General features: G+C 49.2%; 2 protein-coding genes across 6 annotated transcripts in view; one reads left to right on the top strand and one right to left on the bottom strand.

Annotated features, from left to right (window-relative positions):
• Window positions 1-4,336, top strand: part of GSE1 (Gse1 coiled-coil protein) — a 120,080-nt gene extending 115,744 nt beyond the window's left edge. For all 5 annotated transcript variants that reach the window (XM_064369958.1, XM_021671038.2, XM_012466106.2 and 2 more), the window contains one exon: window positions 614-4,336. In XM_064369958.1, the coding sequence (XP_064226028.1) occupies window positions 614-748 (135 nt within the window). In that variant the 3' untranslated portion in view covers window positions 749-4,336. The remainder of the gene's footprint in view (window positions 1-613) is intronic.
• Window positions 1,682-16,981, bottom strand: GINS2 (GINS complex subunit 2). The gene is made up of 5 exons (XM_012466102.2): window positions 16,827-16,981; window positions 15,485-15,599; window positions 9,402-9,501; window positions 6,558-6,684; window positions 1,682-6,353 (listed from the first exon to the last, which is right to left on the bottom strand). The coding sequence occupies exons 1-5, from the start codon at window positions 16,914-16,916 to the stop codon at window positions 6,228-6,230; spliced, it is 558 nt and encodes a 185-aa protein (XP_012321525.1). The 5' UTR covers window positions 16,917-16,981; the 3' UTR covers window positions 1,682-6,227.
• Window positions 16,982-20,632: the final 3,651 nt, after the last annotated feature.

Here is a 20,632-nt window from a genome sequence, read left to right as displayed (position 1 = left end):
TTTTAAAGGGAAAATTCAGGCAGCAGTTGACTATCTAGGATTTAGCTATAAGTAGGGAAATACCTTTAACTTACAGCATATTGATCTTGGAAGGGTACGGATGCTGTTTGCAGAATGAATTCTTGCCTGTACCAGTCTCCCTACTGTGATTTGCACTTTAGGGGACAGCAGCAGGGAACTTCATTGGAGAAGGAAAGCTGAAACCGTCTCAGTACCCATTAGCTCACAGCTGCATTAGCAGGACTGGTCCAGCAGATGTCCTCGCTTGGCAAAGAGGTCTCCGATCCCTCCCAAAAAGTTTTTACATTTGGGGGTTCCAAGAACTCGAGTTTGAGCCAAGACAGCAGCAAACATCAATTCTCTAGGACTCTGGAAGAGCTCAGCAGAGAACATAGGCTGAGAAGGGGGACTTTGTAAGTCTTGCTCTGTTGTCCAAGCTGGAGTCTGGATCTCCTCACTCCAGGTGATCCACTCGCCTCAGGGCATGAGCCACCACACCCAGCCAAGACATTTTGTAACCGGGATTGCCTTTCCTTCCAACATGTTTGGGTACAACATGCTTGTTCTTACAGAAAAAGTGGGTTGGTTTTGACACAGATTTCCCTCTCTCCAGGAGTTGAGGAACCAGAAACAGAAGATGGTCTCAGAACGCGAGCGGCTCCAGGCGGAACTGGACCACTTACGAAAGTGCCTTGCCTTGCCTGCAATGCACTGGCCTAGGGGCTACCTGAAGGGATACCCCAGGTGACGGTTTCCCTTGCACTAGGCCGAACCTATAGTATAGAAATATTATCTATTTTATTACCTTGAATATTTAATATTTTTCACTGGGAGGTTTGAAGCTTAAAAAATGAGAATGTGCCATGCATGAAGCAAAGGATTCCAGGCTCCAGAAAAAAAAAAAATGAACTCACCTTGACTTCAATGCAACTGAATCACCTTTGTCATTCAGCGAGCAACCAACGTAGGATGCCATAGATTCTTTTTACAGGCGGTTTGAGTTCTTCCTCTCCCACATTGTTTTTTAATCTGAACATGAAGGCTCCATTACCAACACTAAAACTTTATGATTTACAGCCCTCTGTGCATATGAACGGATCACACCGGTTCTGTTCTTTCTTGTGTTGCCATGTTACTATGCCTCAAGCCAAGTCTGCTTTTGCGGCAGTGATGGGGTCAGTCTCATTCCTCCCCAGGAGTGAAACTTGCTTCACTGAAAAGAAGGTTGGGTGCATTGTAAGTAAAAAGGGCTTATTTCTTTCATTATTTACTTTCCTGCAAAATTTTCTTCAAAGCAACAAGTCCTAGGAGCACACAAAGCAACCCAAAGGCTTTTCCCTGGAAAAGCTCTTACCTAAAGAGAAAATGAATTCAAAAACTGAAGGTACCTTTTTATTACTCCGTGGGGAGCATGTACAGAGCTCTGTGGATACACAGCTTCACACCCACCAGATTGTTACTACAGTGGGTGGGGTTTTCATACAGACGTAAATTTTGAGAGAAAAGTCAAAGGTGCTTCAGCCTTGTACTGTGTATATATATTAAAAAACAAAGTTTTGTATGTTTTTATTACTTTAACTATTGTTATAAAAAGCCTGCCATTTTTAATATGTGGTTTGGGGGATTTTTGTTTGTTTTTCCTGTTGGGGGTTTTGTTTGTTGTTTTTTTGGGCAAAAAAAAAAAAACCCCTTGCTTTTAGTGTTTGTACTGCTGCTGGTCAGGACATTAAAATATTGAAGTGTTTTTAAAAATTAAAGAAGAAGAAAAGCAAAAGAGCTTACCACTGGCGCCTATGCGATCACTTCATTTTTAGCTTGGGTTGCACCAGAAGCTACCGTAGAAAGCCATGGGCTACTGCTTATCTCCTCCACTCCCCGTTCCCCACCCCCAGCATCAGGACAAGCTACTATCAGCCATTGCTATCAAGGGAGGAGGGGGTAATCTGTAGAACCTGTGTGTGACAACCATGTGCATGCATGGGCGGGGGCTTTTAAAAGCCTTCCAGAAACGAAATGATTTCCGCGATAGAATTCTGAGGTGTCTGAGAGCAGGTACAGAATAGGAACTTTAGAGGCTTAAAATCCAAGGCTTTGTAAAAGCCTAAAGTAGCACAAACAAGGTCTGAGCTGAACCCCTCCTTTTTGAACTTTTACTGTGACAAGCACAGGAACGGCCAGAAACTGGGCTCCTCACACCAAGGGAAAGCACTAGGCGTGTCCTCCTCCCAGTTGCTGCTTGTGGTGGTAGTGAGATCATAAAGGCATCTCTTGCTCCCATGGGCCCTAACCAGAGGCCAGGACCCCCACTGACTGGTCCAGGGGTGGAGTCCTGAGCTTCAGGCAGGGTGCCTGACCTGTATGCTGGCTGCTCACTGCTCAGACCAGCAGCCGAGCCCTTGGCCCCAGCCCTTGCTGTGCAGAACAGCTTGCTGGCAGCTGGCAGCCTGTCACTTTATCTGCCCCCGCACAGTTTGCTTTGTAAGTCTGCCAAGAATCTTCCAGTTATTAGCAAACTCAGATAAATGTACCACCAGTATTATCAGCAGTCAGCAAGGGCCTTGCTCTCCACAGAAGCAGCTGGAAGAGAACTCGGGGGACTGTGCTACAGGCCTCCCCCCGAAAGACATGGGGAGGTCAGCATGTTCCACAGGTGTTAAGAGGGAGTCCGATACCAACAATCAGGACAAAATCTCACTGGATTTCTCCACTGAAAACCTGCTTGAGGTTTCTGGTCTGAAGGCTTAGGAGTCACATCTTAGCACTTCCACACTCAGGCCGCCTCCTCCATCACAGATGTCTGGATGCTTTTGCTACTTAGCTTTGGTAAGGGCCTTGGCTGAAGTAAAAGGGAAACAGATCTCATAACTTAAAAACACAGCCCATCCCTTACCATCCAAGGCGCACTCCCTTGGTTGGCTTTTCTGTGACAGCACAGGGGACAGGTGGCACACTCTAAGAGGTCTGCCCGGGGAGGGGAGCAGTGTCCCTGTAGCTAGCAATAGCTGCCTTCTACCCAGCCCTTGAGCTTCTCTCCTACTGTCTCCCCATCCTTCCACCTACTGTGGTGATCTCCAAGTACTCTTACTCAAGTAATACGACAATCAGAATACAAACCAATAAGACAACACAGATAAACTAAGAAGCATCTCTCAAAAATGAAAGCACACCACTAAGACACAGCACCCAGTCATGGTTCTCCCATCGATAATTACTTGCATACTTCGCAAAATTACTTTCAGATGATTCTCAACACGGTAGCATCTAAATCTGTTTTCAGTTGGGCTTAAAAATTGACATGCAACCTCTAAAGCTTTTTGTTCAGCTATTTTGCGTTGAGTACGTCAAATCCACTCTGGAGCGGATTATGCCACTTGTGTGTCAGGCTGTCCATGAAGCCCTCAGCTTGGTCCCTTTGACCATCTTCCTGTATTACCTGGAAGGGAGCTGCCATCTATCCTCCACAGGGATACCTTCTAGTAGTAAATTATCTGGTTTCTCGTTGAAACAACTTATTCTTTGTTGCATATAATGAGAGCCAGACTGACATAAAATACCATGTTCCTAAGCCAATGTCTCAGACAACCGAGACAGTATTGTCCACACTATCATCTATAATTCTCAGCTCAAAGGAACAAAGCACTGAATTGGCACTAACATTTTGATAGGTTGCACCCGTAAGAGAATTCAGAGTATCTAAAGGAGCCCACACCTGCAGCAGCAAAGGATTCTGACACAGGGAATCCACAGTTTGTAGCAGAATGGTATTTTCTTCAAGTAGTTCATAATACTGCCAACTCTCAAAAATTAAGCTGAATTTCAAACCAGATACTCCCCTTTCCCTGAGCCACATGTTTCACGCAAGTGTAGAAAATTCCAGGGATCCACCACAAGATGGAGATGGTCAAGACAACCGATTCTGTTCCTCTTTAAACTGTATTAGCCACTTAGCAGTCTCTATACTCTTTCAAGTAACCAAGCTGTTGACTTTCTTACTACTTGCAGTAGCCTGTCCCCAACTTTTCAATGCAGTGCTTAACCTAAAGAACTCCTTAAACTCTGCCTTGACCTGAGGAAGACCATGCTCATTGGTGTTGTTTTGTACGTACCCTGTGCTTAATTCTAGAACAGTAAACCCATACACAGGTGGGAGGGAGGAACACCGGTGCCTCGGTCACTCTGGGGGCAGTTTAGATGCTGTGAAATTAAACCTGTTCTAAGTGTACTTGTTTGAATTAATTGTATTGTAATATTATTTGTTGAATGTAGTAATTAGGTATTTATGAATATATTGCTGTAATTTCTGACAACATCCAAAAAATAAAATCTTCCTAAATCATGTTAAGAGGAAAATCTTTTTTATGATATAATAAAACAAGCCCAGACAATAAAAAGCTCAACAGCTATTAAGCTCCACAGGTAAAACATGCAGACAGATGCAGCTGCCTCGACTAGCTCAGGTTCTAAGAGCAGGGCATTAGGATCCCTCGCCCTCCACAACAAGTGGTGTCATTTGCAAAGACTTCCAGGTGAAAGCTGGAGGATTCCGAGGAAGGGTGAGATGAAAGAACAAGCCCTATGACCTGAATGAACTCTGAACAGCACCTAAAATTACGGAGACCTCATCCCCCACTTTTCCAGGTCTGACCCTTCAGGGTCAGAATAACAACCCACACCTGCCTGGCGGGGACATGTGGGCAGCAACACGGAGCAGTAGTGCACAGGCACACTGTACACTGGAAGAGGGCAGACCCTGGGCCGTCGTCTTTAGGCTCAGTCTGTCACACATGTGCGTTCTCAGAGCTCTCCAGACAGCACTCAGCCAAAAATAAGCCAGGCATGGTGGCTGTTGCTTGGGACAATCCCAGTGCTTTGGGAGGCTGAGGGGGGAGGATTGCTTAAATCCAAGAGTTCGAAGCTGCGGTTAGCTATGATCACGCCACTCTACTGCAGCCTGGGTGAAAGAATGAGACCGCGTCCCAAAGTTCCTTTTCAAGCCAGTAGCAGAACCTTCTATCCATTGCATGATGCTGGACAACTTCACCTCTCAAGGTAATATAATTTCTACAAAGGACCTAGCAGTTCCAAAATGCTACAAATAATTTTCTCTTAGAAAAAAATAATTTCCCCTGAGCCCATGGTTACCTACAATGAAGAGTCCTTTCCTGGCCCAGCATGGTGGCTCACACCTATAACCCCAGCACTTTGGGAGCCCGAGGCAGGTGGATCACAAGGTCAGGAGTTGTAGACTAGCCTGGCCAAAATGGTGAAACCCCATCTCTACTAAAAATACAAAAAAAATCAGCTGGACACAATCTGTAATCCCAGCTACTCAGGAGGCTGAGGCAGAGAAGCACTTTAACACTGGAGATAGAGGTTGCAGTGAGCTCAGATTGCGCCACTGCATGACTCTGTCTTAAAAAAAAAAAAAAGTCCTAACTCCATGAAAAGCAGCGTTAAAAGTCTGCTTTTCTTCTAGCATTGTCTTAAGTGTCAATCGTGCTTAATACATCGGATTGTATTTTCCTGACTCTCCTCTTAAACCTGAGCCACACATAGCCCAGAGCACGAGACACCCAGGTGCTGGTCTGCAGTTTCCAGTGGACTGCTGTGCACCTCAGTTTCGTTGACTGGATCATCTCAGCCACAGGGCTCAGTTCTTTCACTTGGTAGTTATGCAGGACAAAAACTTAAGAGTCAGAGCCAAGTCCATTTTTATTGTGGGTCTGGGCTCACTGTGGTCAGCATCCTTAGCTGCACCATCTGCCATCCTCTGGGAGCCACCTCTGTGGGAGAGTCTCAGTTTAACCCAAGAAAATCAGGATCAAGAAGGGGGAAAAAAAGCCCTTGGCCACATGGCTGCTCCTGCTGTATTTACACCTAACAGTCGCTGAACACTTACCCAAGTGTGGCAGTTTCTACGCAGGAGACCCAAGTGGCTCTGCTAGGGAGAATAACTTACTTGCCTAAAGCTTTTTTCTTTTTCAAAAGTAGGGGCGGGCGCGGAAGGCTAGTTTCTAGAATCAGATGTGGAATTGACTGTCCCAGGGAGCTAAGTTTTAAGGACGAATCACAAACTTGTTGCTTCTCCAGCAATGTTATGAGTCCATTCCTTGCACCTTCACACGTTTTTCATGCATTCAAAAGTATTTCTAGAGCTCCAGAACCACAAGTACCTCATGTCCTGAGCACTCACATGCCCCAGCGAGCCGCCTGCACCAGGCCTTTCTCTAGAAGTCCTGAGACTGGGTACTCTCCGAAGGCTGGAGGTTTGTGCGTAGTTTGTACATGTGGTTCAGCGCTTGTGTGAGGAAAGTCCCGCTGGTGTTGATCTCCATCAAGGTCAAGTTATCCAGCTAAAACAAGAAAACAGACCAAGCTGGCAAACGAGTTTTTGATTTTGAGAAAAAGGCAAACTCTACCGAATAAAAATAAGAAACCAATGAACCTTTTAAAAAGCACAGCTAGTAACGCCTGCCTACAGTAGCCTCAGCAGACAGGATGCCATGCGAAATTCTGCAACATCGAGGCCACCAGCACTCAGGCAAGGTGGCACCTACCTTGGCATGTGCCTCCTGCTGTCTCACAAAGCTGTCAGCAGACACTCGGAGTTTGGCTATACGAGTGTCCCACATGTCCTTGACGAGGGTCCGGATTTCATCTGCCTTCGGGATGTTATCGGAAGCACTGAAGGAGCAAGGGGGAGAGTCAGCCAGGGAACACTCCATTAACTGAAGCAATGCTTGATAAAGTGGCTCTTTCCAGGCAAAATACTCCGGCCATTCCAGACCCACAAAGTCTGTTTTGCTTTGTTTTCAATTCTAAGATGTAAAGATTTGTAGCAGTTAAGCTAGGTGCCATGGGCATTTGGCAGTGATCCACATGGAGCATCTTTTGCTCACATTAACCACCCTGTGGTAGGCTGCTGAACAGGACCTCTGTTTACCTAAGAAAATTAGTAGCGAATCAGCTCTAAGTCAGAAGCCTCTGTCTCAGAGTAACAGCATTCCCTGCTGCATAACCTCCATCTACAAGGAATCGGTTTCAAGAGCTGGCTCAAAGGTCAAGTTCTATTGCTCCTTATGTACCGAGTGTTGAGGAGGATCCCTATACCACACGAGGAATCCAGGGCTCACAGCCCAGAGAAGGAAAACACCAGCTCTGTGCCAGGTACTCGGCTTAGCACATTACCTGGCATTTCTATCCTCACCAAAGCCCTAAAGGGAAGGGGTTCTCCTGCTCTTCAGAGAAGACAAAACCAAGTTTCAAAACTCACAGAAGAAACTGCAAATTAGTATCCAGTGAGCACACCTACACACAGCAGGATTCTGGCTGGAAGTTCAAAGTCAGCAAGGGCTGAAGGAAAGCTTTCACAAAGTCAAGGCTCCCTTTGAGAAACACTTTGAACCTTTGAAGAAAAACTACAAGATAAAAGCAGAAGCTAATACTGTTCATCACTAGGCATTCCACGCTATGCTGGACATTCTCTCTCCATATGCTACAATTAACTCCCGACCATTAGGTGACAAATCACTGGCACAAAATTTATGTATTGAGTTTTATTTATAAACCCCAGCATTCAGATCTCCTGCTTTGAACAGCAGGTTAAACAAAGGACCCCAACTCCTTGTCAACTGAACTGCAGAACAAACATAAATTTAAGTCCCTTAGCCGAATGAATTATTAAACAAGGTTTTTGATAAAGACTATATACATAATATATTTAGCTTCAAAAATGAAAAATGAATAGGCCCCCTCACCTATGGCAGATTCTTCCCTAGTCTGTTGATAGATCCTCTCCCTTCCAGCTACCATCCCCACTGCCACTGCCATCTCTCTTAAGTCCCTCTGAGGCTGCACGCCCCTCCCAGAGGCTGGCCATTGCAGGAGAATCTATGGTTCCTCTCCCCTGCTCCCACAAGTGTACTAAACATGCTCAAACACCTCTGCTTGCCTGGCTACCCCAGACCCCTTCACACACTGTGCCTTTACATTCATCAGCTCCTCCTGCCTCACCGCCCTCTTCCCTCCCATCCACCCCTGCAGGTCTGTGCTCCCAGCAAACCTCTATGAACCCTTCTCTGCCACGACCTGGCCTTGTTTCGGTCTGATGGACTATCGAGAGTATTTGTCACAATGAAGGTTCACTATGGGTTCACAGACCTACATCGCTACCAGGAACCCACATCACACCAGGAACCGGACCTACAGGACAAATTCCACTGCTGAGTCGAATTCTTGGTACATTGCTGGTTCTCAGCTTTTATGAAATGCATAGTTGGCTGCAGCCTGCTATCGACCTACACACAAGCCCATATTGCATACCCCAAGTTTTCATTTAGACTCAGCAATGCCACTCCGGGAGCCCAGCCCTTCCCACTGCTCTGCAGCACGCAGTAGTACTAGGGTCCCAATTTTTGATTCTAGTTCTGCTCCTGAACCCAGTTCAAGGATGCTTGGGGAGCCTCAGAAGTTTACATTGTACAAATTATGTTCTACATATCTCCCAAGCAAGATGATCCACACTTGTCAGCCTTTACCTGTTTCACTCTTTCACTCAACAAACATAAGCCCCAGGCATCTCACTGGGGACATATGCATACGGGAGCCAGCCCCTGCCCATTCAAAATGGGTACATGTGATGGCACAGCCAGACAAGAAAATCAAAACTGGCAAATGCCATAGCAACGTGTAGAGCTGCCAAGAGAACATGTATACTCAACCCGGGAGAGACATACAATGCTAACCTGAGGAGGTGAGCAGAGGCAGGCAAAGGATGGACTTACAGGGCAAAAAACAGTACATGCAAAGTCAGAATGCTACAAGAAACGACAGGGGCCAGTGTGAGCCTGAGCCCTCCAGAAGCAGAGGAAAGAGCCGCAGAGAGGGGTCAGAGAGGAAGGAGGAGCACGCACCAGGCTGCACACTGGTAGAGTGCCACGCACAGGACTTTATACTAGAACGCTGGAAGACTGAGGATTTTAAGCAGGGAGTCAGATGGCAGTTCCACATATTCCAAGGAGAAACAAGAGTGAAGCTGTGCTCAATAGAATACATACGTGACTAAGGACGGCTACTGCCGAGATGCTGGTGGCTTACACCAGGGCCCAAGGTGGAGTGACATGAGGCAGAACGAAAAGAGCCAAGGGCTTCACCGGAGGGTGGAGAGAAACAAAAATAAGAGACAGAAAGGGAAAGAACAGAGAAATGACACACACAGATGGACAGAGAACGCCTGGCAGGTGTGTGCACACAGATGACCTCCTTGTCACGGACCTAACGGGGCCACGGCTGCCACTTTCTATGGCAATAAGCAGGGAAGCAGAGAGGAAAGGTGAGGGTGAGAGGAAGAGCGTGGTAAGTCCAGCCTCGGGTGTGGCCCCTAAGAGGGGGTATCTACTTACTGATTTAATAGCAGCTTGGTAAGTTCCATATAGTAAGGGCTGGGCATTGGGGTGAAAGTTTCTTCCTTTCGTTCATGATCCCTTATCTTCTCCAACTTTTCTGAAATTCAGAAGTTAATAGATTTTACCATCATTATAAATAAGATATTAAACCTGCCACATTTGCCAATGGCCTACATTATCTAGCAAATATGTGGAAAAAATGTTTTGGGAAACATCTGCCTCATTAACTAGATGAATCGAGACCTCCTCCTTGAAACTCTCTCCAAAAGAAAGGTAAATTTTTTTTGCTGCTGCGGCCTGTAGTACATATTCCTAAAAAGAATGTCAGAGTCAAAAGCTCAATGTTTGTTTTGGTATTTAAGGGAAAGAACAAAGTACTTTACTGTTATTTGTTTTTTTGAGAGAGGGTCTCTCTGAAGCCCAGGCTTGGAATGCAGTGGCACCATCACAGCTCACTGCAGCTTCAACCTCCTGGACTCAAACAATCCTCCTGCCTCAGCCTCCCAAGGAGTAGCTGAGATCACAGGTGCATGCCACCATAACCAGCTGATTTTTTTTATTTGTTGTACAGATGAGGTCTCACCATGTTGCCCAGCCTGGTCTCAAACTCCTGAGCTCAAGTGATCCTCCTGGCTCAGCCTCACAGTGCTGGCATTACAGGAGTGAGTCACCATACCTGGTCAGTACTTCACCTTTCATGCAGTAAGAGAACAAAACAGTCAATGACTTAAATTTATTTATACTAAGCCTTATTTAGAAAGAGCAAGACACCTTACAAAATTAGAGCCGCCCAGACCTGGGAGTGCTACAACACCCTCGGGAGTGGGGGCAGTGAAGCCACCCCAGCCAGGAGGAGGCGTAAGATCCTAGAGGGGTTAAAGCCCAGCAGCTAGAATCAAGCGGCTGTGTCCGATTCCACCGGCACCAGCACTGTTCTCACACATGCCCATTTCCCTCAGCCCTCCCCCTCTGCGGAGAAATCTGTCCTGCGTGTGGACTGTGGAATGTAGCTGAGGGACAAGCATGCAGCACAACTATGCTGCAAGATCCCAGTGAAAAGTGCCAGCTACCCATCCCCAGGGCCCTTGCTGCTGTCCTGCAATCCTGGCCCAATTCCCCAGTCCACTCACCCTCTCTCCACCTCTGTCAGCACCACCTCAATCCACCACCCGCCTCACCCCTGACAGCCAGCTGAGTGTGACCCGCATGCCACCCCATCCGCCAGCCTCCCTGTGTAGCTCCCACCCACTAGAGGACCAGCCTTCCAGGAGTCCTGGGGCCCTCCTCTCACCTGCACAGAAAGGCACTCCAGTAGCTCTCATTCTCTCAAATGACCACTGTCCCCTCCCTGCTTGACCCTCGCAAACACACGAACATCTACCGCCTTAAAAAGAAGGCCCTCCCTCATCCAAATCCCTCTCCAGGTACCAGGATACCCCTCTGAGCTTTCTTCTGACCTCAGGAGGTACCCCTTCTTGTCACTTGCCAATTCCTCTTGACCTCTCGACACCGGTACGGAGCTCAGCTCCCAACCCCTTTCTCCACTACCTCAACTCACATCCATACCACCTTGTCCAAATATCACCTCATGCTCGGAAAGACCTCCCAATGTATGCCCCCATCAGCCGCGAGTCCTAACTCCTGACTCAATGCCTCGTCACTGCTGTAACTTTCCCCTGAATATCCAAAAAGCACAACAGTTCAAACCCCAACTCCTGGTACCCCACTGCAGCCCACACCCTGCTCCTACAGCCTCCCACCTCAGGACACAGCAACTCCGTCTCCTTCTGGGCCTCAAGCCAACAGCCTGGCTGTCAGCTTTCACTCTTCTCCCTCACACCCCACGGTCAGTCCTTCAGCCAATCTGGGTGCCACTGCCTTCAAAACATACCAAGACACCCACCAGGTCTCCCACCTCCATCAGCTAGAGGCTACTCAGGCCTTGCCTGGATGAATCCCTACTCCACTCCCATCACCCCGACCTTCTCTACACAGCACAGTCACCTTTCACTAACATCTGAGTCTGCTTATCAAACACCCCTGGTCCAACTTTCTAGCAAGTCAAAAAGACACAATCAAAATTTCTGGCCAGGATATGGAACAATGGGAACTCATGTACATTTCTTCTGGGTAAACACTCAGCTGCTCTGGAGGACCAGGTGGCAGTTTCTTTCAAAGCTGAGCATTATCTGTCCTAAGAGTCGACAAGTCCGTCATACTACGTATTTGTTTACCCAAGGGAAAAAAACGTATCCATGAAAAGACTGGGACAAGAATATTCACAAAAGCCTTATTAAGAATAGCGAAAAATGAGCCAGGCGCAGTGCCTCACACTTGTAATCCCAGCACTTTGGGCAGCCGAGGTGGGAGCCCAGGAGTTCAAAACCAGTCTGGGCAACAAAGTGAGACAAACATTAGCCGAGTGTAATGGTATACACCTATAGCCCCAGCTACTTAAGAAGCTGAATGGGAGGATCAGCTGAGCCCAGGAGGGGGAGGCTGTAGTGAGCCCTGATCACACCACTGCCCTCCAGCCTGGGCATCAGAGAGAGACTGTCTGAAAAGCTAAAAATGAGCCGGACACAGTGGTGCATACCTGTAGTCCCAGCTTCTAGGGAGGCTGAAGCAGGAGGATCGCTTGAGGCCAAGAGTTGGAGGCTACAGTGATCATACCATGATCACACCTATGTCCAACCACTGCACTCCAGCCTGGGCAACAGAGAAAAACCCATCTCTTTTATTTTTTTTTTTTGAAACGGAGTTTCGCTCTTGTTACCCAGGCTGGAGTGCAATGGCACAATCTTGGTTCACCGCAACCTCTGCCTCCTGGGTTCAAGCAATTCTCCTGCCTCAGCCTCCCGAGTAGCTGGGACTACAGGTGTGTGCCACCATGCCCAGCTAATTTTTGTATTTTTAGTAGAGATGGGGTTTCACCTTGTTGACCAGTATGGTCTCGATCTCTTGACCTCGTGATCCACCCACTTCAGCCTCCCAAAGTGCTGGGATTACAGGCGTGAGCCACCGCACCCAGCCCCCATCTCTTATTTTTATTTCTTTATTTTTCAACGCAGTTTTGCTCGTCACCCAGGCTAGAGTGCAATGGCACAATCTCGGTTCACTGCAACCTCTGCCTCCCAGGTTCAAGCACTCCTCCTGTCTCAGCCTCCCAAGTAGCTTAGATTACAGGCATGTGCCACCACACCCAGCCATTTTTTTTTTTTTTGTATTTAGGAGAGACGGGGTTTCACTATGTTAGTCAGGCTGGTCTCAACCTCCTGACCTCAGGTGATCCACCCACCTTGGCTTCCCAGAGTGCTGGGATTACAGGCACGCACCATCACACCTGGCTTATAATATTTTTTAAGAGCCAAAAATGGGAATCCCAAATATTTACCAACAGAAGAATGGGTGAACAAATATGTGGTATTCTCATATGATGGAGAGTACCCAGCAATGGAGGTATGTAATGACACAAGTAGCAATCAGTGAATCTCAGAAACGCTCTGTTGGGTAAGAGGTCAGAAACAACAACATGCTAGATTATTCCATTTGTATGCAGTCCCAGAAGCGGCAGAACTTATCTATGGTGAAGTCAGAGGCAGCAGGCTGCTGGCATATACAGGGTCTACCAACTGGCTAGTGGTGCCTCACTGTTCCCATGATACAGCTCCAGCCCAGCAAGAAAGCTCAAGGAGAGCTCTCCACACCTTCTGACTCTAGCCTGCGATGAGACAGGCCCTTACCATGTATCACCTCAGGTCTGGATGGGCCCAAATTGCCAGAGACCGATTTTAAATAAGGGGCCTGAAGAGGATGCTGCACTAATGGAGCGAGCCCTCGTGGATCTCTCTGCCTAAAAAAAAAAGCCTTCAGGCCAGAGGCAACAACCCACACCTGTAATCCCAGCACTTTAAGAGGACTGCTCGAGTCCAGGAGTTTGAGATCAGCCTGGGCAACATAGCAAGTCCCCCATCTTCATCAATCAATCAATCAATCAGTCAGTCAGTCAATCAGGCATGGTGGTATACACCTGTAGTCCCAGCTACTCAGGAGGCTGAAGCAGAAGGATGACGACACGGGGAAGGCTGCAGTGAGCCATGATTGTACCGCTGCACTCCAGATACACCAAGCAGTCTGTCTTAAACGAACCCGAGAGTGGCTAGCTCAATGAGTTCTCGCTTCTAGGAGGGAGGTACCCCCAGTGATTCCCAGTAAGGAGAGGCAGTCAAAAATCACTCAGGGCTGAGACCCCATTGACACAAAAAGAAAAAAAATCACTCAGGGTCTTTTCAAATTCCACATACATGACCATATCCCTATCCCACAAAAAAATAGCAAAATTAAAATTTTTTTCCTATAATGAGCTACTCTTATCTCCCAAAAAGGAAAAGGTTGCAAAGGCTCAGAACAAAAACTGTCTGCATCTTTGATGCACTGTTTTGTTTTTTTCTAGCAGCGTTATTGAGGCATAATTAACGTATCACACAATTCAGCCATTTAAAATATACAAGTTTTAGTAGAACTGTGGAGTATTAAAAACACAGTGTACGGAGCCAGGCACGGTAACTCACGCCTGTCATCCCAGTACTTTGGGAGGCCGAGGCAGGCAGATCACAAGGTCACAAGTGCGAGACCAGCCTGGCCAACATAGTGAAACCCCATCTCTACTAAAAATACAAAAATTAGCCAGGTGTGGTGGTATGCGCCTGTAATTCGAGCTACCCAGGAGGCTGAGACATGAGAATCATTTGAACGCAGGAGGCAGAGGTTGCAGTGATCGGAGATGGCACCACTGCACTCTGGCCTGGGTGTCAGAGCAAGACTCCATCTCAGGAACAACAAGTAAAACGGTACAAGTCAATGGTGTTTCGCGTATTCAGACCTGTGCAACCATTACCTCAATCAATCCCAATTTTCATCATGCCAAAAACAAACTCCACAATTCCTCCATCACCCTCAACACGCACATCCCTAAGCAAATATTCATCCATACTGTCTCTATTGATTTGTCTATTGCAGACAGCTCATATAAACGCAATGATGCCACGTGTATAGTCTTTGTGCCCGGTTTCTTTCGTTCAGCAAGAAGCTGAAGGTTCATCCACGCAGCAGGATGTATCACAATTTCAGCCTCTTATAGCTGAATCTTATTCAACCCTATTGTGATGTATTATTTTCAGGCATTCTCTTTAACTACTCTGCTTTTCTACATGCTAATCTATACTTATTTTTAAAACTTTAAAACCAGTGCTTCTCTTTGGGAGGTCGAGGCGACCTCTTGATCACGAGGTCAAGAAATCGAGACCATCCTGGTCAACATGGTGAAACCCCGTCTCTACTAAAAATACAAAAAATTAGCTGGGCATGGTGGCGCGTGCCTGTAATCACAGCTACTCAGGAGGCTGAGACAGGAGAATTGCCTGAACCCAGGAGGCGGAGGTTGCGGTGAGCTGAGATAGCGCCATTGCACTCAAGCCTGGGTAACAAGAGCGAAACTCCGTCTCAAAAAAAAAAAAAAGAAAAAAGAAAACAGTGCTTCTTTAAGGTCATTCATTTATTTTAAAGCAAAATGAAATATCTTAGACTAAAATATAGGCTGGGCACAGTGGCTCACGCCTGTAATCCCAACAGATCTGCCAAGGCGGCCAGATCGCTTCACCCCAGGAGTCTGAGACCAGCCTAGGCAACATGGCAAAACCCCATCTCTATAAAAACGCAAAAATTAGCAGGGTGTGGTGAGGCACACCAGTGGTCCCAGCTGCTTGGGAGGCTGAGGTCACCTGAACAAGGAGATAAAGGCTGCAGTAAACCGAGATTGCACTATTGCTTTCCAGCCTGGGCAATGGAATTAGACCCTGTCTGAAAAAGTAAACTACAGTTTTCACAAATCCCAAAACCTGATATTAGTAACAGCGGTTAGACTCTGCTGAGAGGTGAATCTGGAAGTATTCTTTTCAGCTGATCACTGGATAATGAAGCAGAAGGAGACCAGACTTAGGAAGGAGGCCCCATGCCTCCACCCGTGGGAGAGGGCGTGACCGCAACCCAGCACCACCCAGGCGTCACTCACGCATCCTTACCCACGTCCATCCACTCTGGAGGGAGCAGCCGACATTTCTGTCTTTGTTTCAGGTTAATTGCCAGCCACAGGGGCACTTCCACTGGTAAACCTGGGTTAAAAGGCCCCAGATCCCCCTGCCAAAAGTAAAACAATTCCCCGTAAGATTATAAAAGAACAAAAAGCATTACTGTGTGTCACTGTTATCAAATAAGCGGCAAGGCATTGCAGAAGCTGAAATCCAAACGCAAGTAAAAACAAAAGCCCTGCTGTTATCAGACTCACAACAAAGCCCCTGCTAAGCAGCTCCGAGACACCTGCGAGCTGGGGCGCAGTCCTCCTGGCCCTTCCGCGGAGGAAATGCAAGGCCCCCCTGACCGGGCGGGGACACTCCCCTCTCCTCCCGCCTGCAGCCTCCAACTCAAGAACAGGTTTCACACACCCAGTGTTGGCGTCCTGGGTGCCGGGAGGTGAGTGCGGGCAGGTACTCCTTCTCTAGGACTCCCAGCACCCCGGTGCCTCCTTTATACTTAAAACTCAAAGCTGGGCAGGTGCGGTGGCTCACACCTGTAATCTCAGCTGCTGGGCAGGAGAATCACCTGAACCCGGGAGGCGGAGGATGCAGTCAGCTGAGACCGAACCACTGCACTCCAGCCTGGGCGACGAAGCAAGACTCTATCTCAAAAAATAAAGACAAAAACAAGCAAACGCAAAGCGTACTCTTGCCCATAATCCCAGCGCTTTGGGAGGCCGAGGTGGGAGGATCGCCTCGGGGAGCCCAGGAGTTCCAGGCGAGGCTGGGCGACATAGGGAGAACCCCCATCTCTACCAAATAAACAAAGTAGCTGGCCGCGGTGGCTCAGGCCTGGAATCCCAGCACTTTGAGAGGCCGAAGCAGGTGGATCCCCTGAGGTCGGGAGGTCGAGACCAGCCTGGCCAACCTGGCGAAACCCCATCTCTACCAAAAAAGCAAAAACTAGCCAGGTGTGGCGGCGCACGCCTGTAGTCCCAGCTACTCGGGACGCTGAGGCAGGAGAATCGCTTGAACCCGGGAGGCGGAGGTTGCGGTGAGCCGAGGTCGCGCCGCTGCACTCCAACTTGGGCGACTGAGAGAGACGGTCTCAAAAACCAAACCAAACCAGACAAACAAAAACCCTGTAAACCCGGGCGCTCGGGGCCACTGGCGATGGCGTACAGCCTGGTTTTCCTCATTCGAGAAGCGGCAACGGCGGTGCGCGAGAGCAGCCCCGAGCGGTGGCTTCCGCAGAAGCGGGAGCAGGGCGAGCCCGCCACCCCAGCTCAGAAGGCCTCGCGGAAGCCCCGGACGCGCCCGCCCCGCGTCCCACGGAGGGCCCGGGCCTCACCCCGATGAGGTAGATCTTGTCCAGACTGAAGTTGGGGATGATGGTAACCAGCTCCTTCTCGGCCAGGAACTCCACCTCGGCCGCGTCCATGGCGGCGCGAGTCGCCAGCCAGCGCCTCACGGGCTTTTCTCGCCCCTCTACGTCCCGGAGGTGGTGCCGCGGCCGCCGTTTTCCCGCCACAGCGAGAGCCCGCCCCCACCGGAAGACGACCTGCGCCAGCCTATAGGAACGCGGCGGCTCAGTCCGCGGGCGGCGGGTAGCCGAGACCACGGTCGTAGGAACCCGCGGATTGGCGAGCCCGAGTGAGGCTGAGCGCCGGCCCCGCCCCGGCCCGTGACAGGCCCCGCCCCGCCCGTGGGCGCGCACCTGGCGCTGTCAGGGCTTCTTGCGGCTGGCGGCAGCATTGTTGTCCCGTCGCTTGCGCCCGGCGCCCACAGTAAACACCGTTCCGCATGGGGCCAAAAGTAAACGCGTTTATTTTATTTTAAATTTTAAACAAATTTTTGTGGATTTGGGATCTCGCTACGTTACTCAGACTGGCCTTGAACTTCTGGCCTCAAGCGATCCTCCCACCTCGACCTCCCAAAGTGCTGGGATTACAGGTGTGAGCCCTTGTGCCAGGCCAAGAGTAAATGCATTTATTGGCCCAACTCAGCACCCGACCCAGGATGCAGCATCACCTGGGCTGACAGATAGCGAGATGAGGGAAGAGGTTGTTTCCATTAATTTCACAATCTTCTGCCCTTTTTGCACACATTGGTTAAAAAATCTATTAAAATGCAGGTTCCTGCATCCCACCCACAGCTTCCAGTTCGGACACTTCAGGACAGGGGCTCGGAATTTGCACTTTGGGAGGAGCCCCAGATGACACGGGATTGGCAGGTTTGCACCACCTGAGCAAATACCTGCTCGTTGGACAGGCTGCCCCCGCACAGTGGGCGCAGGTGAAGGAAGCCAGAGCGGTGGCTAGAGCGCACCTGTGTGAAAATCCCCTAGCTGGTGCCCACTGTCCGTGTGAACACTGCTGGGAGTTGGGATTCAGGAGTCTGGGGGAGGACAGAAAGCTGAATTTCATCCAGGGCCAGGTGATTTTGATGGGGTGGTCATGGCAGAAAAACTTCCCGAGGGTGAAACAGTTGTCTAGGACCGCACTCGAATTGGAAACCCTGATCATCAGGCCCTGAGAAAAATCACAGGACACAAGAGGATTCCAGGGCTTGGAATTCCAGCAGGAAAGCTACCCCTGCCCACCAGCTAACCGGGTGCTCTCCTCTCTGACCTCCCTGAAGCCTCATGAAAGGTTATTGGAAAAACGAAATAAACCCGTAGTGACATTCCGCCCGCCCACAGGGCTGCTCACAATGCTGTGTCTGTTGTGTATCTGCCTTGGAAGTTGTCCATTACAGACCTGGAGATTTCACTGAGTTACCTTCACGTATGAAGACAAATACTCTTGGCCAGGTGCGGTGGCTCATGCCTGTAATCCCAGGACTTTGGGAGGCTGAGGCAGGAGGATCACTTGAAGCCAGGAGTTAAAAATCAGCCTAGGCAACATGCCAAGACCCCATCTCTACTAAAATAAATAAAAACAAAAACAAAAGATAAAAGACAAGTATGCTCAAAGAGAAGACATAAAAGGTCACTCTGGATGCTGTGTGACCAAGGGCAAGTGACCACTCTGAACTGCTGTCTCTTCATCTTCAAAATGAAGTAAGAAGAGGAGCCTGGAGTGTTTGCGGCTGATGGGGAGCTGTGGGCCACCTGGCCCCTCCCAAAATAGGAAGTTCCTCAGGCAGTTGCAGACATGTGTGCCAGCCTCTCTGGGTTTTGATTTATTGTCATAAAATAAATTATTAAATTTATTGGGGAAATGTTTTCTTTTTTTGTTATTTGGGATGGAGTCTCGCTCTTGTGGCCCAGGCTTGAGTGCAGTGGTACAATCTTGGCTCACTGCAACCTCTACCCACCAGGTTCAAGCGATTCTCCTGCCTCAACCTCCCAAGTAGCCAGGATTACAGGCATGTGCCTTCACACCTAGCTACTTTTTTCTTCTTCTTCTTTTTTTTTTTTTTTTGTATTTTTAGTAGAGACGGAGTTTCACCATGTTGTCTAGGCTGGTCTTAGACTCCTGACCTCAGGTGATCCATCTGTCTTGGCTTCCCAGAGTGCTGGCATTACAAGCGTGAGCCACCGCGCCTGGCTTGTACCCCATTTTTAATCCATTCAGATTTTGAGGGGCATTTAGGTTGATTCCATATCTTGACTATTGTGAATAGTACTGTAATAAACATGGGAGTGGCCGGGCGCGGTGGCTCCCAACACTTCGGGAGGCTGAGGCGGGTGGATCACTTGAGGTCAGGAGTCCGAGACCAGCCTGGCCAACATGGTGAAACTCCATCTCTACCAAAATACAGAATTAGCCAGGCATGGTGGTGGGTGCCTGTAATCCCAGTTACTTGGGAGGCTGAGGCAGGAGAATCACTTAAACCTGGGATGTGGAGGTTGGAGTGAGCTAAGATTGCACCACTGCACCCAAGCCTGGGAGACAGAGCAAGGCTCTATCTCAAAAAACTGAGTAAATAAAATATTGGTTGGGTGTGGTGGCTCACACCTGTAATCCCAGCACTTTGGGAGGCCCGAGTGGGCGGATCACCTGAGGTCGGGAGTTGGAGACCAGCCTGACCAACATGGAGAATCCCCATCTCTACTAAAAATACAAAATTAGCCAAGTGTGGTGGCACATGCCTGTAATCCCAGCTACTCAGGAGGCTGAGGCTGAAGAATCGCTTGAACCTAAGAGGCAGAGGCTGCGGTAAGCCAAGATCAACCCATTGTACTCCAGCCTGGGCAACAAGAGGGAAACTCCGTCTCAAAGAAAAGAAAAAAATAAAAAAAACCCTCCCAGCTCCACCTGTACTATGGAACCACCTGCCCCACATCCAGGCCTCCTCCTGGACCAAAGAAATGGGCACCTATAGGGGCAGGGCTGGGGCAACAGAATTTTCCAGACTCCTCAGCCAAGGTTAGGAGCCACTGCTGTGGCATGAAGTGAGCTCAGCCTGTCTCCTGGGGCCTCCTGGGGGCGCTTAGGGGAAAGCAGTAGCTGGCAGCTGGTGGTGTCATCACTGAGTGGAGGAGGGGGCTAGAAAAACAGTGACACAGCCAAAAAGACACACAGAATGGAAAATAAGTCTTCAGGGGTCAATCTTCCTGCCCTGCCTCCACTGAAAGAAGCCAGGCCTGTGGCACGGAACAGGACCCTGAGAACGGAAAGGGATGACTTTGCAAGCGGGGCGTCCACTGTGCACTGGGGGCCGGAGAGTGGACACCTCTGCGGCTCCTGCTGGGGGACTTGGGCATTCACTGTGCCTCGGTCTGGGAACGGATGACCATGTGGCCTCCTGCGGGCCGATTCCACCTGGTGCCCATGACCCAGTGTTTCTGGCCAGCAGCAGTAGCTCTGACGGACTGGGCCCCTACCACTTCCCCTGTGGCCTATTTTGAGCGTCACCTTCTCCTGGAGCTTGCAAGGTTTAAAGGGACTGACACCGGTGAAGTCCTCAGGGGTGTCTGGCACAGCCTTGCTCAGACCTCCAGGCAGCAGCAGAGCTTGTTTCTCACCAGCCCTGCAAGACCGTCCTCTCCCGCTGAGCGCAGCATCCCACCAGGGCAGGGGTGACTGGTGAAGCCAGAAAGACGGGTGGCGGCCAGCCTGAAGGGGCCTGCTCTTGTGAGCTACTTTGAAGAAATTGGACTTGATCCTGAAGGCAATGGGAAGCGCTTTAAGGCAAGCCATCTCATTTATT

This window comes from Aotus nancymaae, unplaced genomic scaffold, assembly GCF_030222135.1.
Source record: "Aotus nancymaae isolate 86718 unplaced genomic scaffold, 86718_ANA_hifiasm-v0.15.2.pri h1tg000095l, whole genome shotgun sequence".
Taxonomy (NCBI): domain Eukaryota; kingdom Metazoa; phylum Chordata; class Mammalia; order Primates; family Aotidae; genus Aotus; species Aotus nancymaae.
The sequence above is the reverse complement of the archived record's forward strand: the minus strand, read 5'-3'. Positions and strand labels throughout refer to the sequence as shown.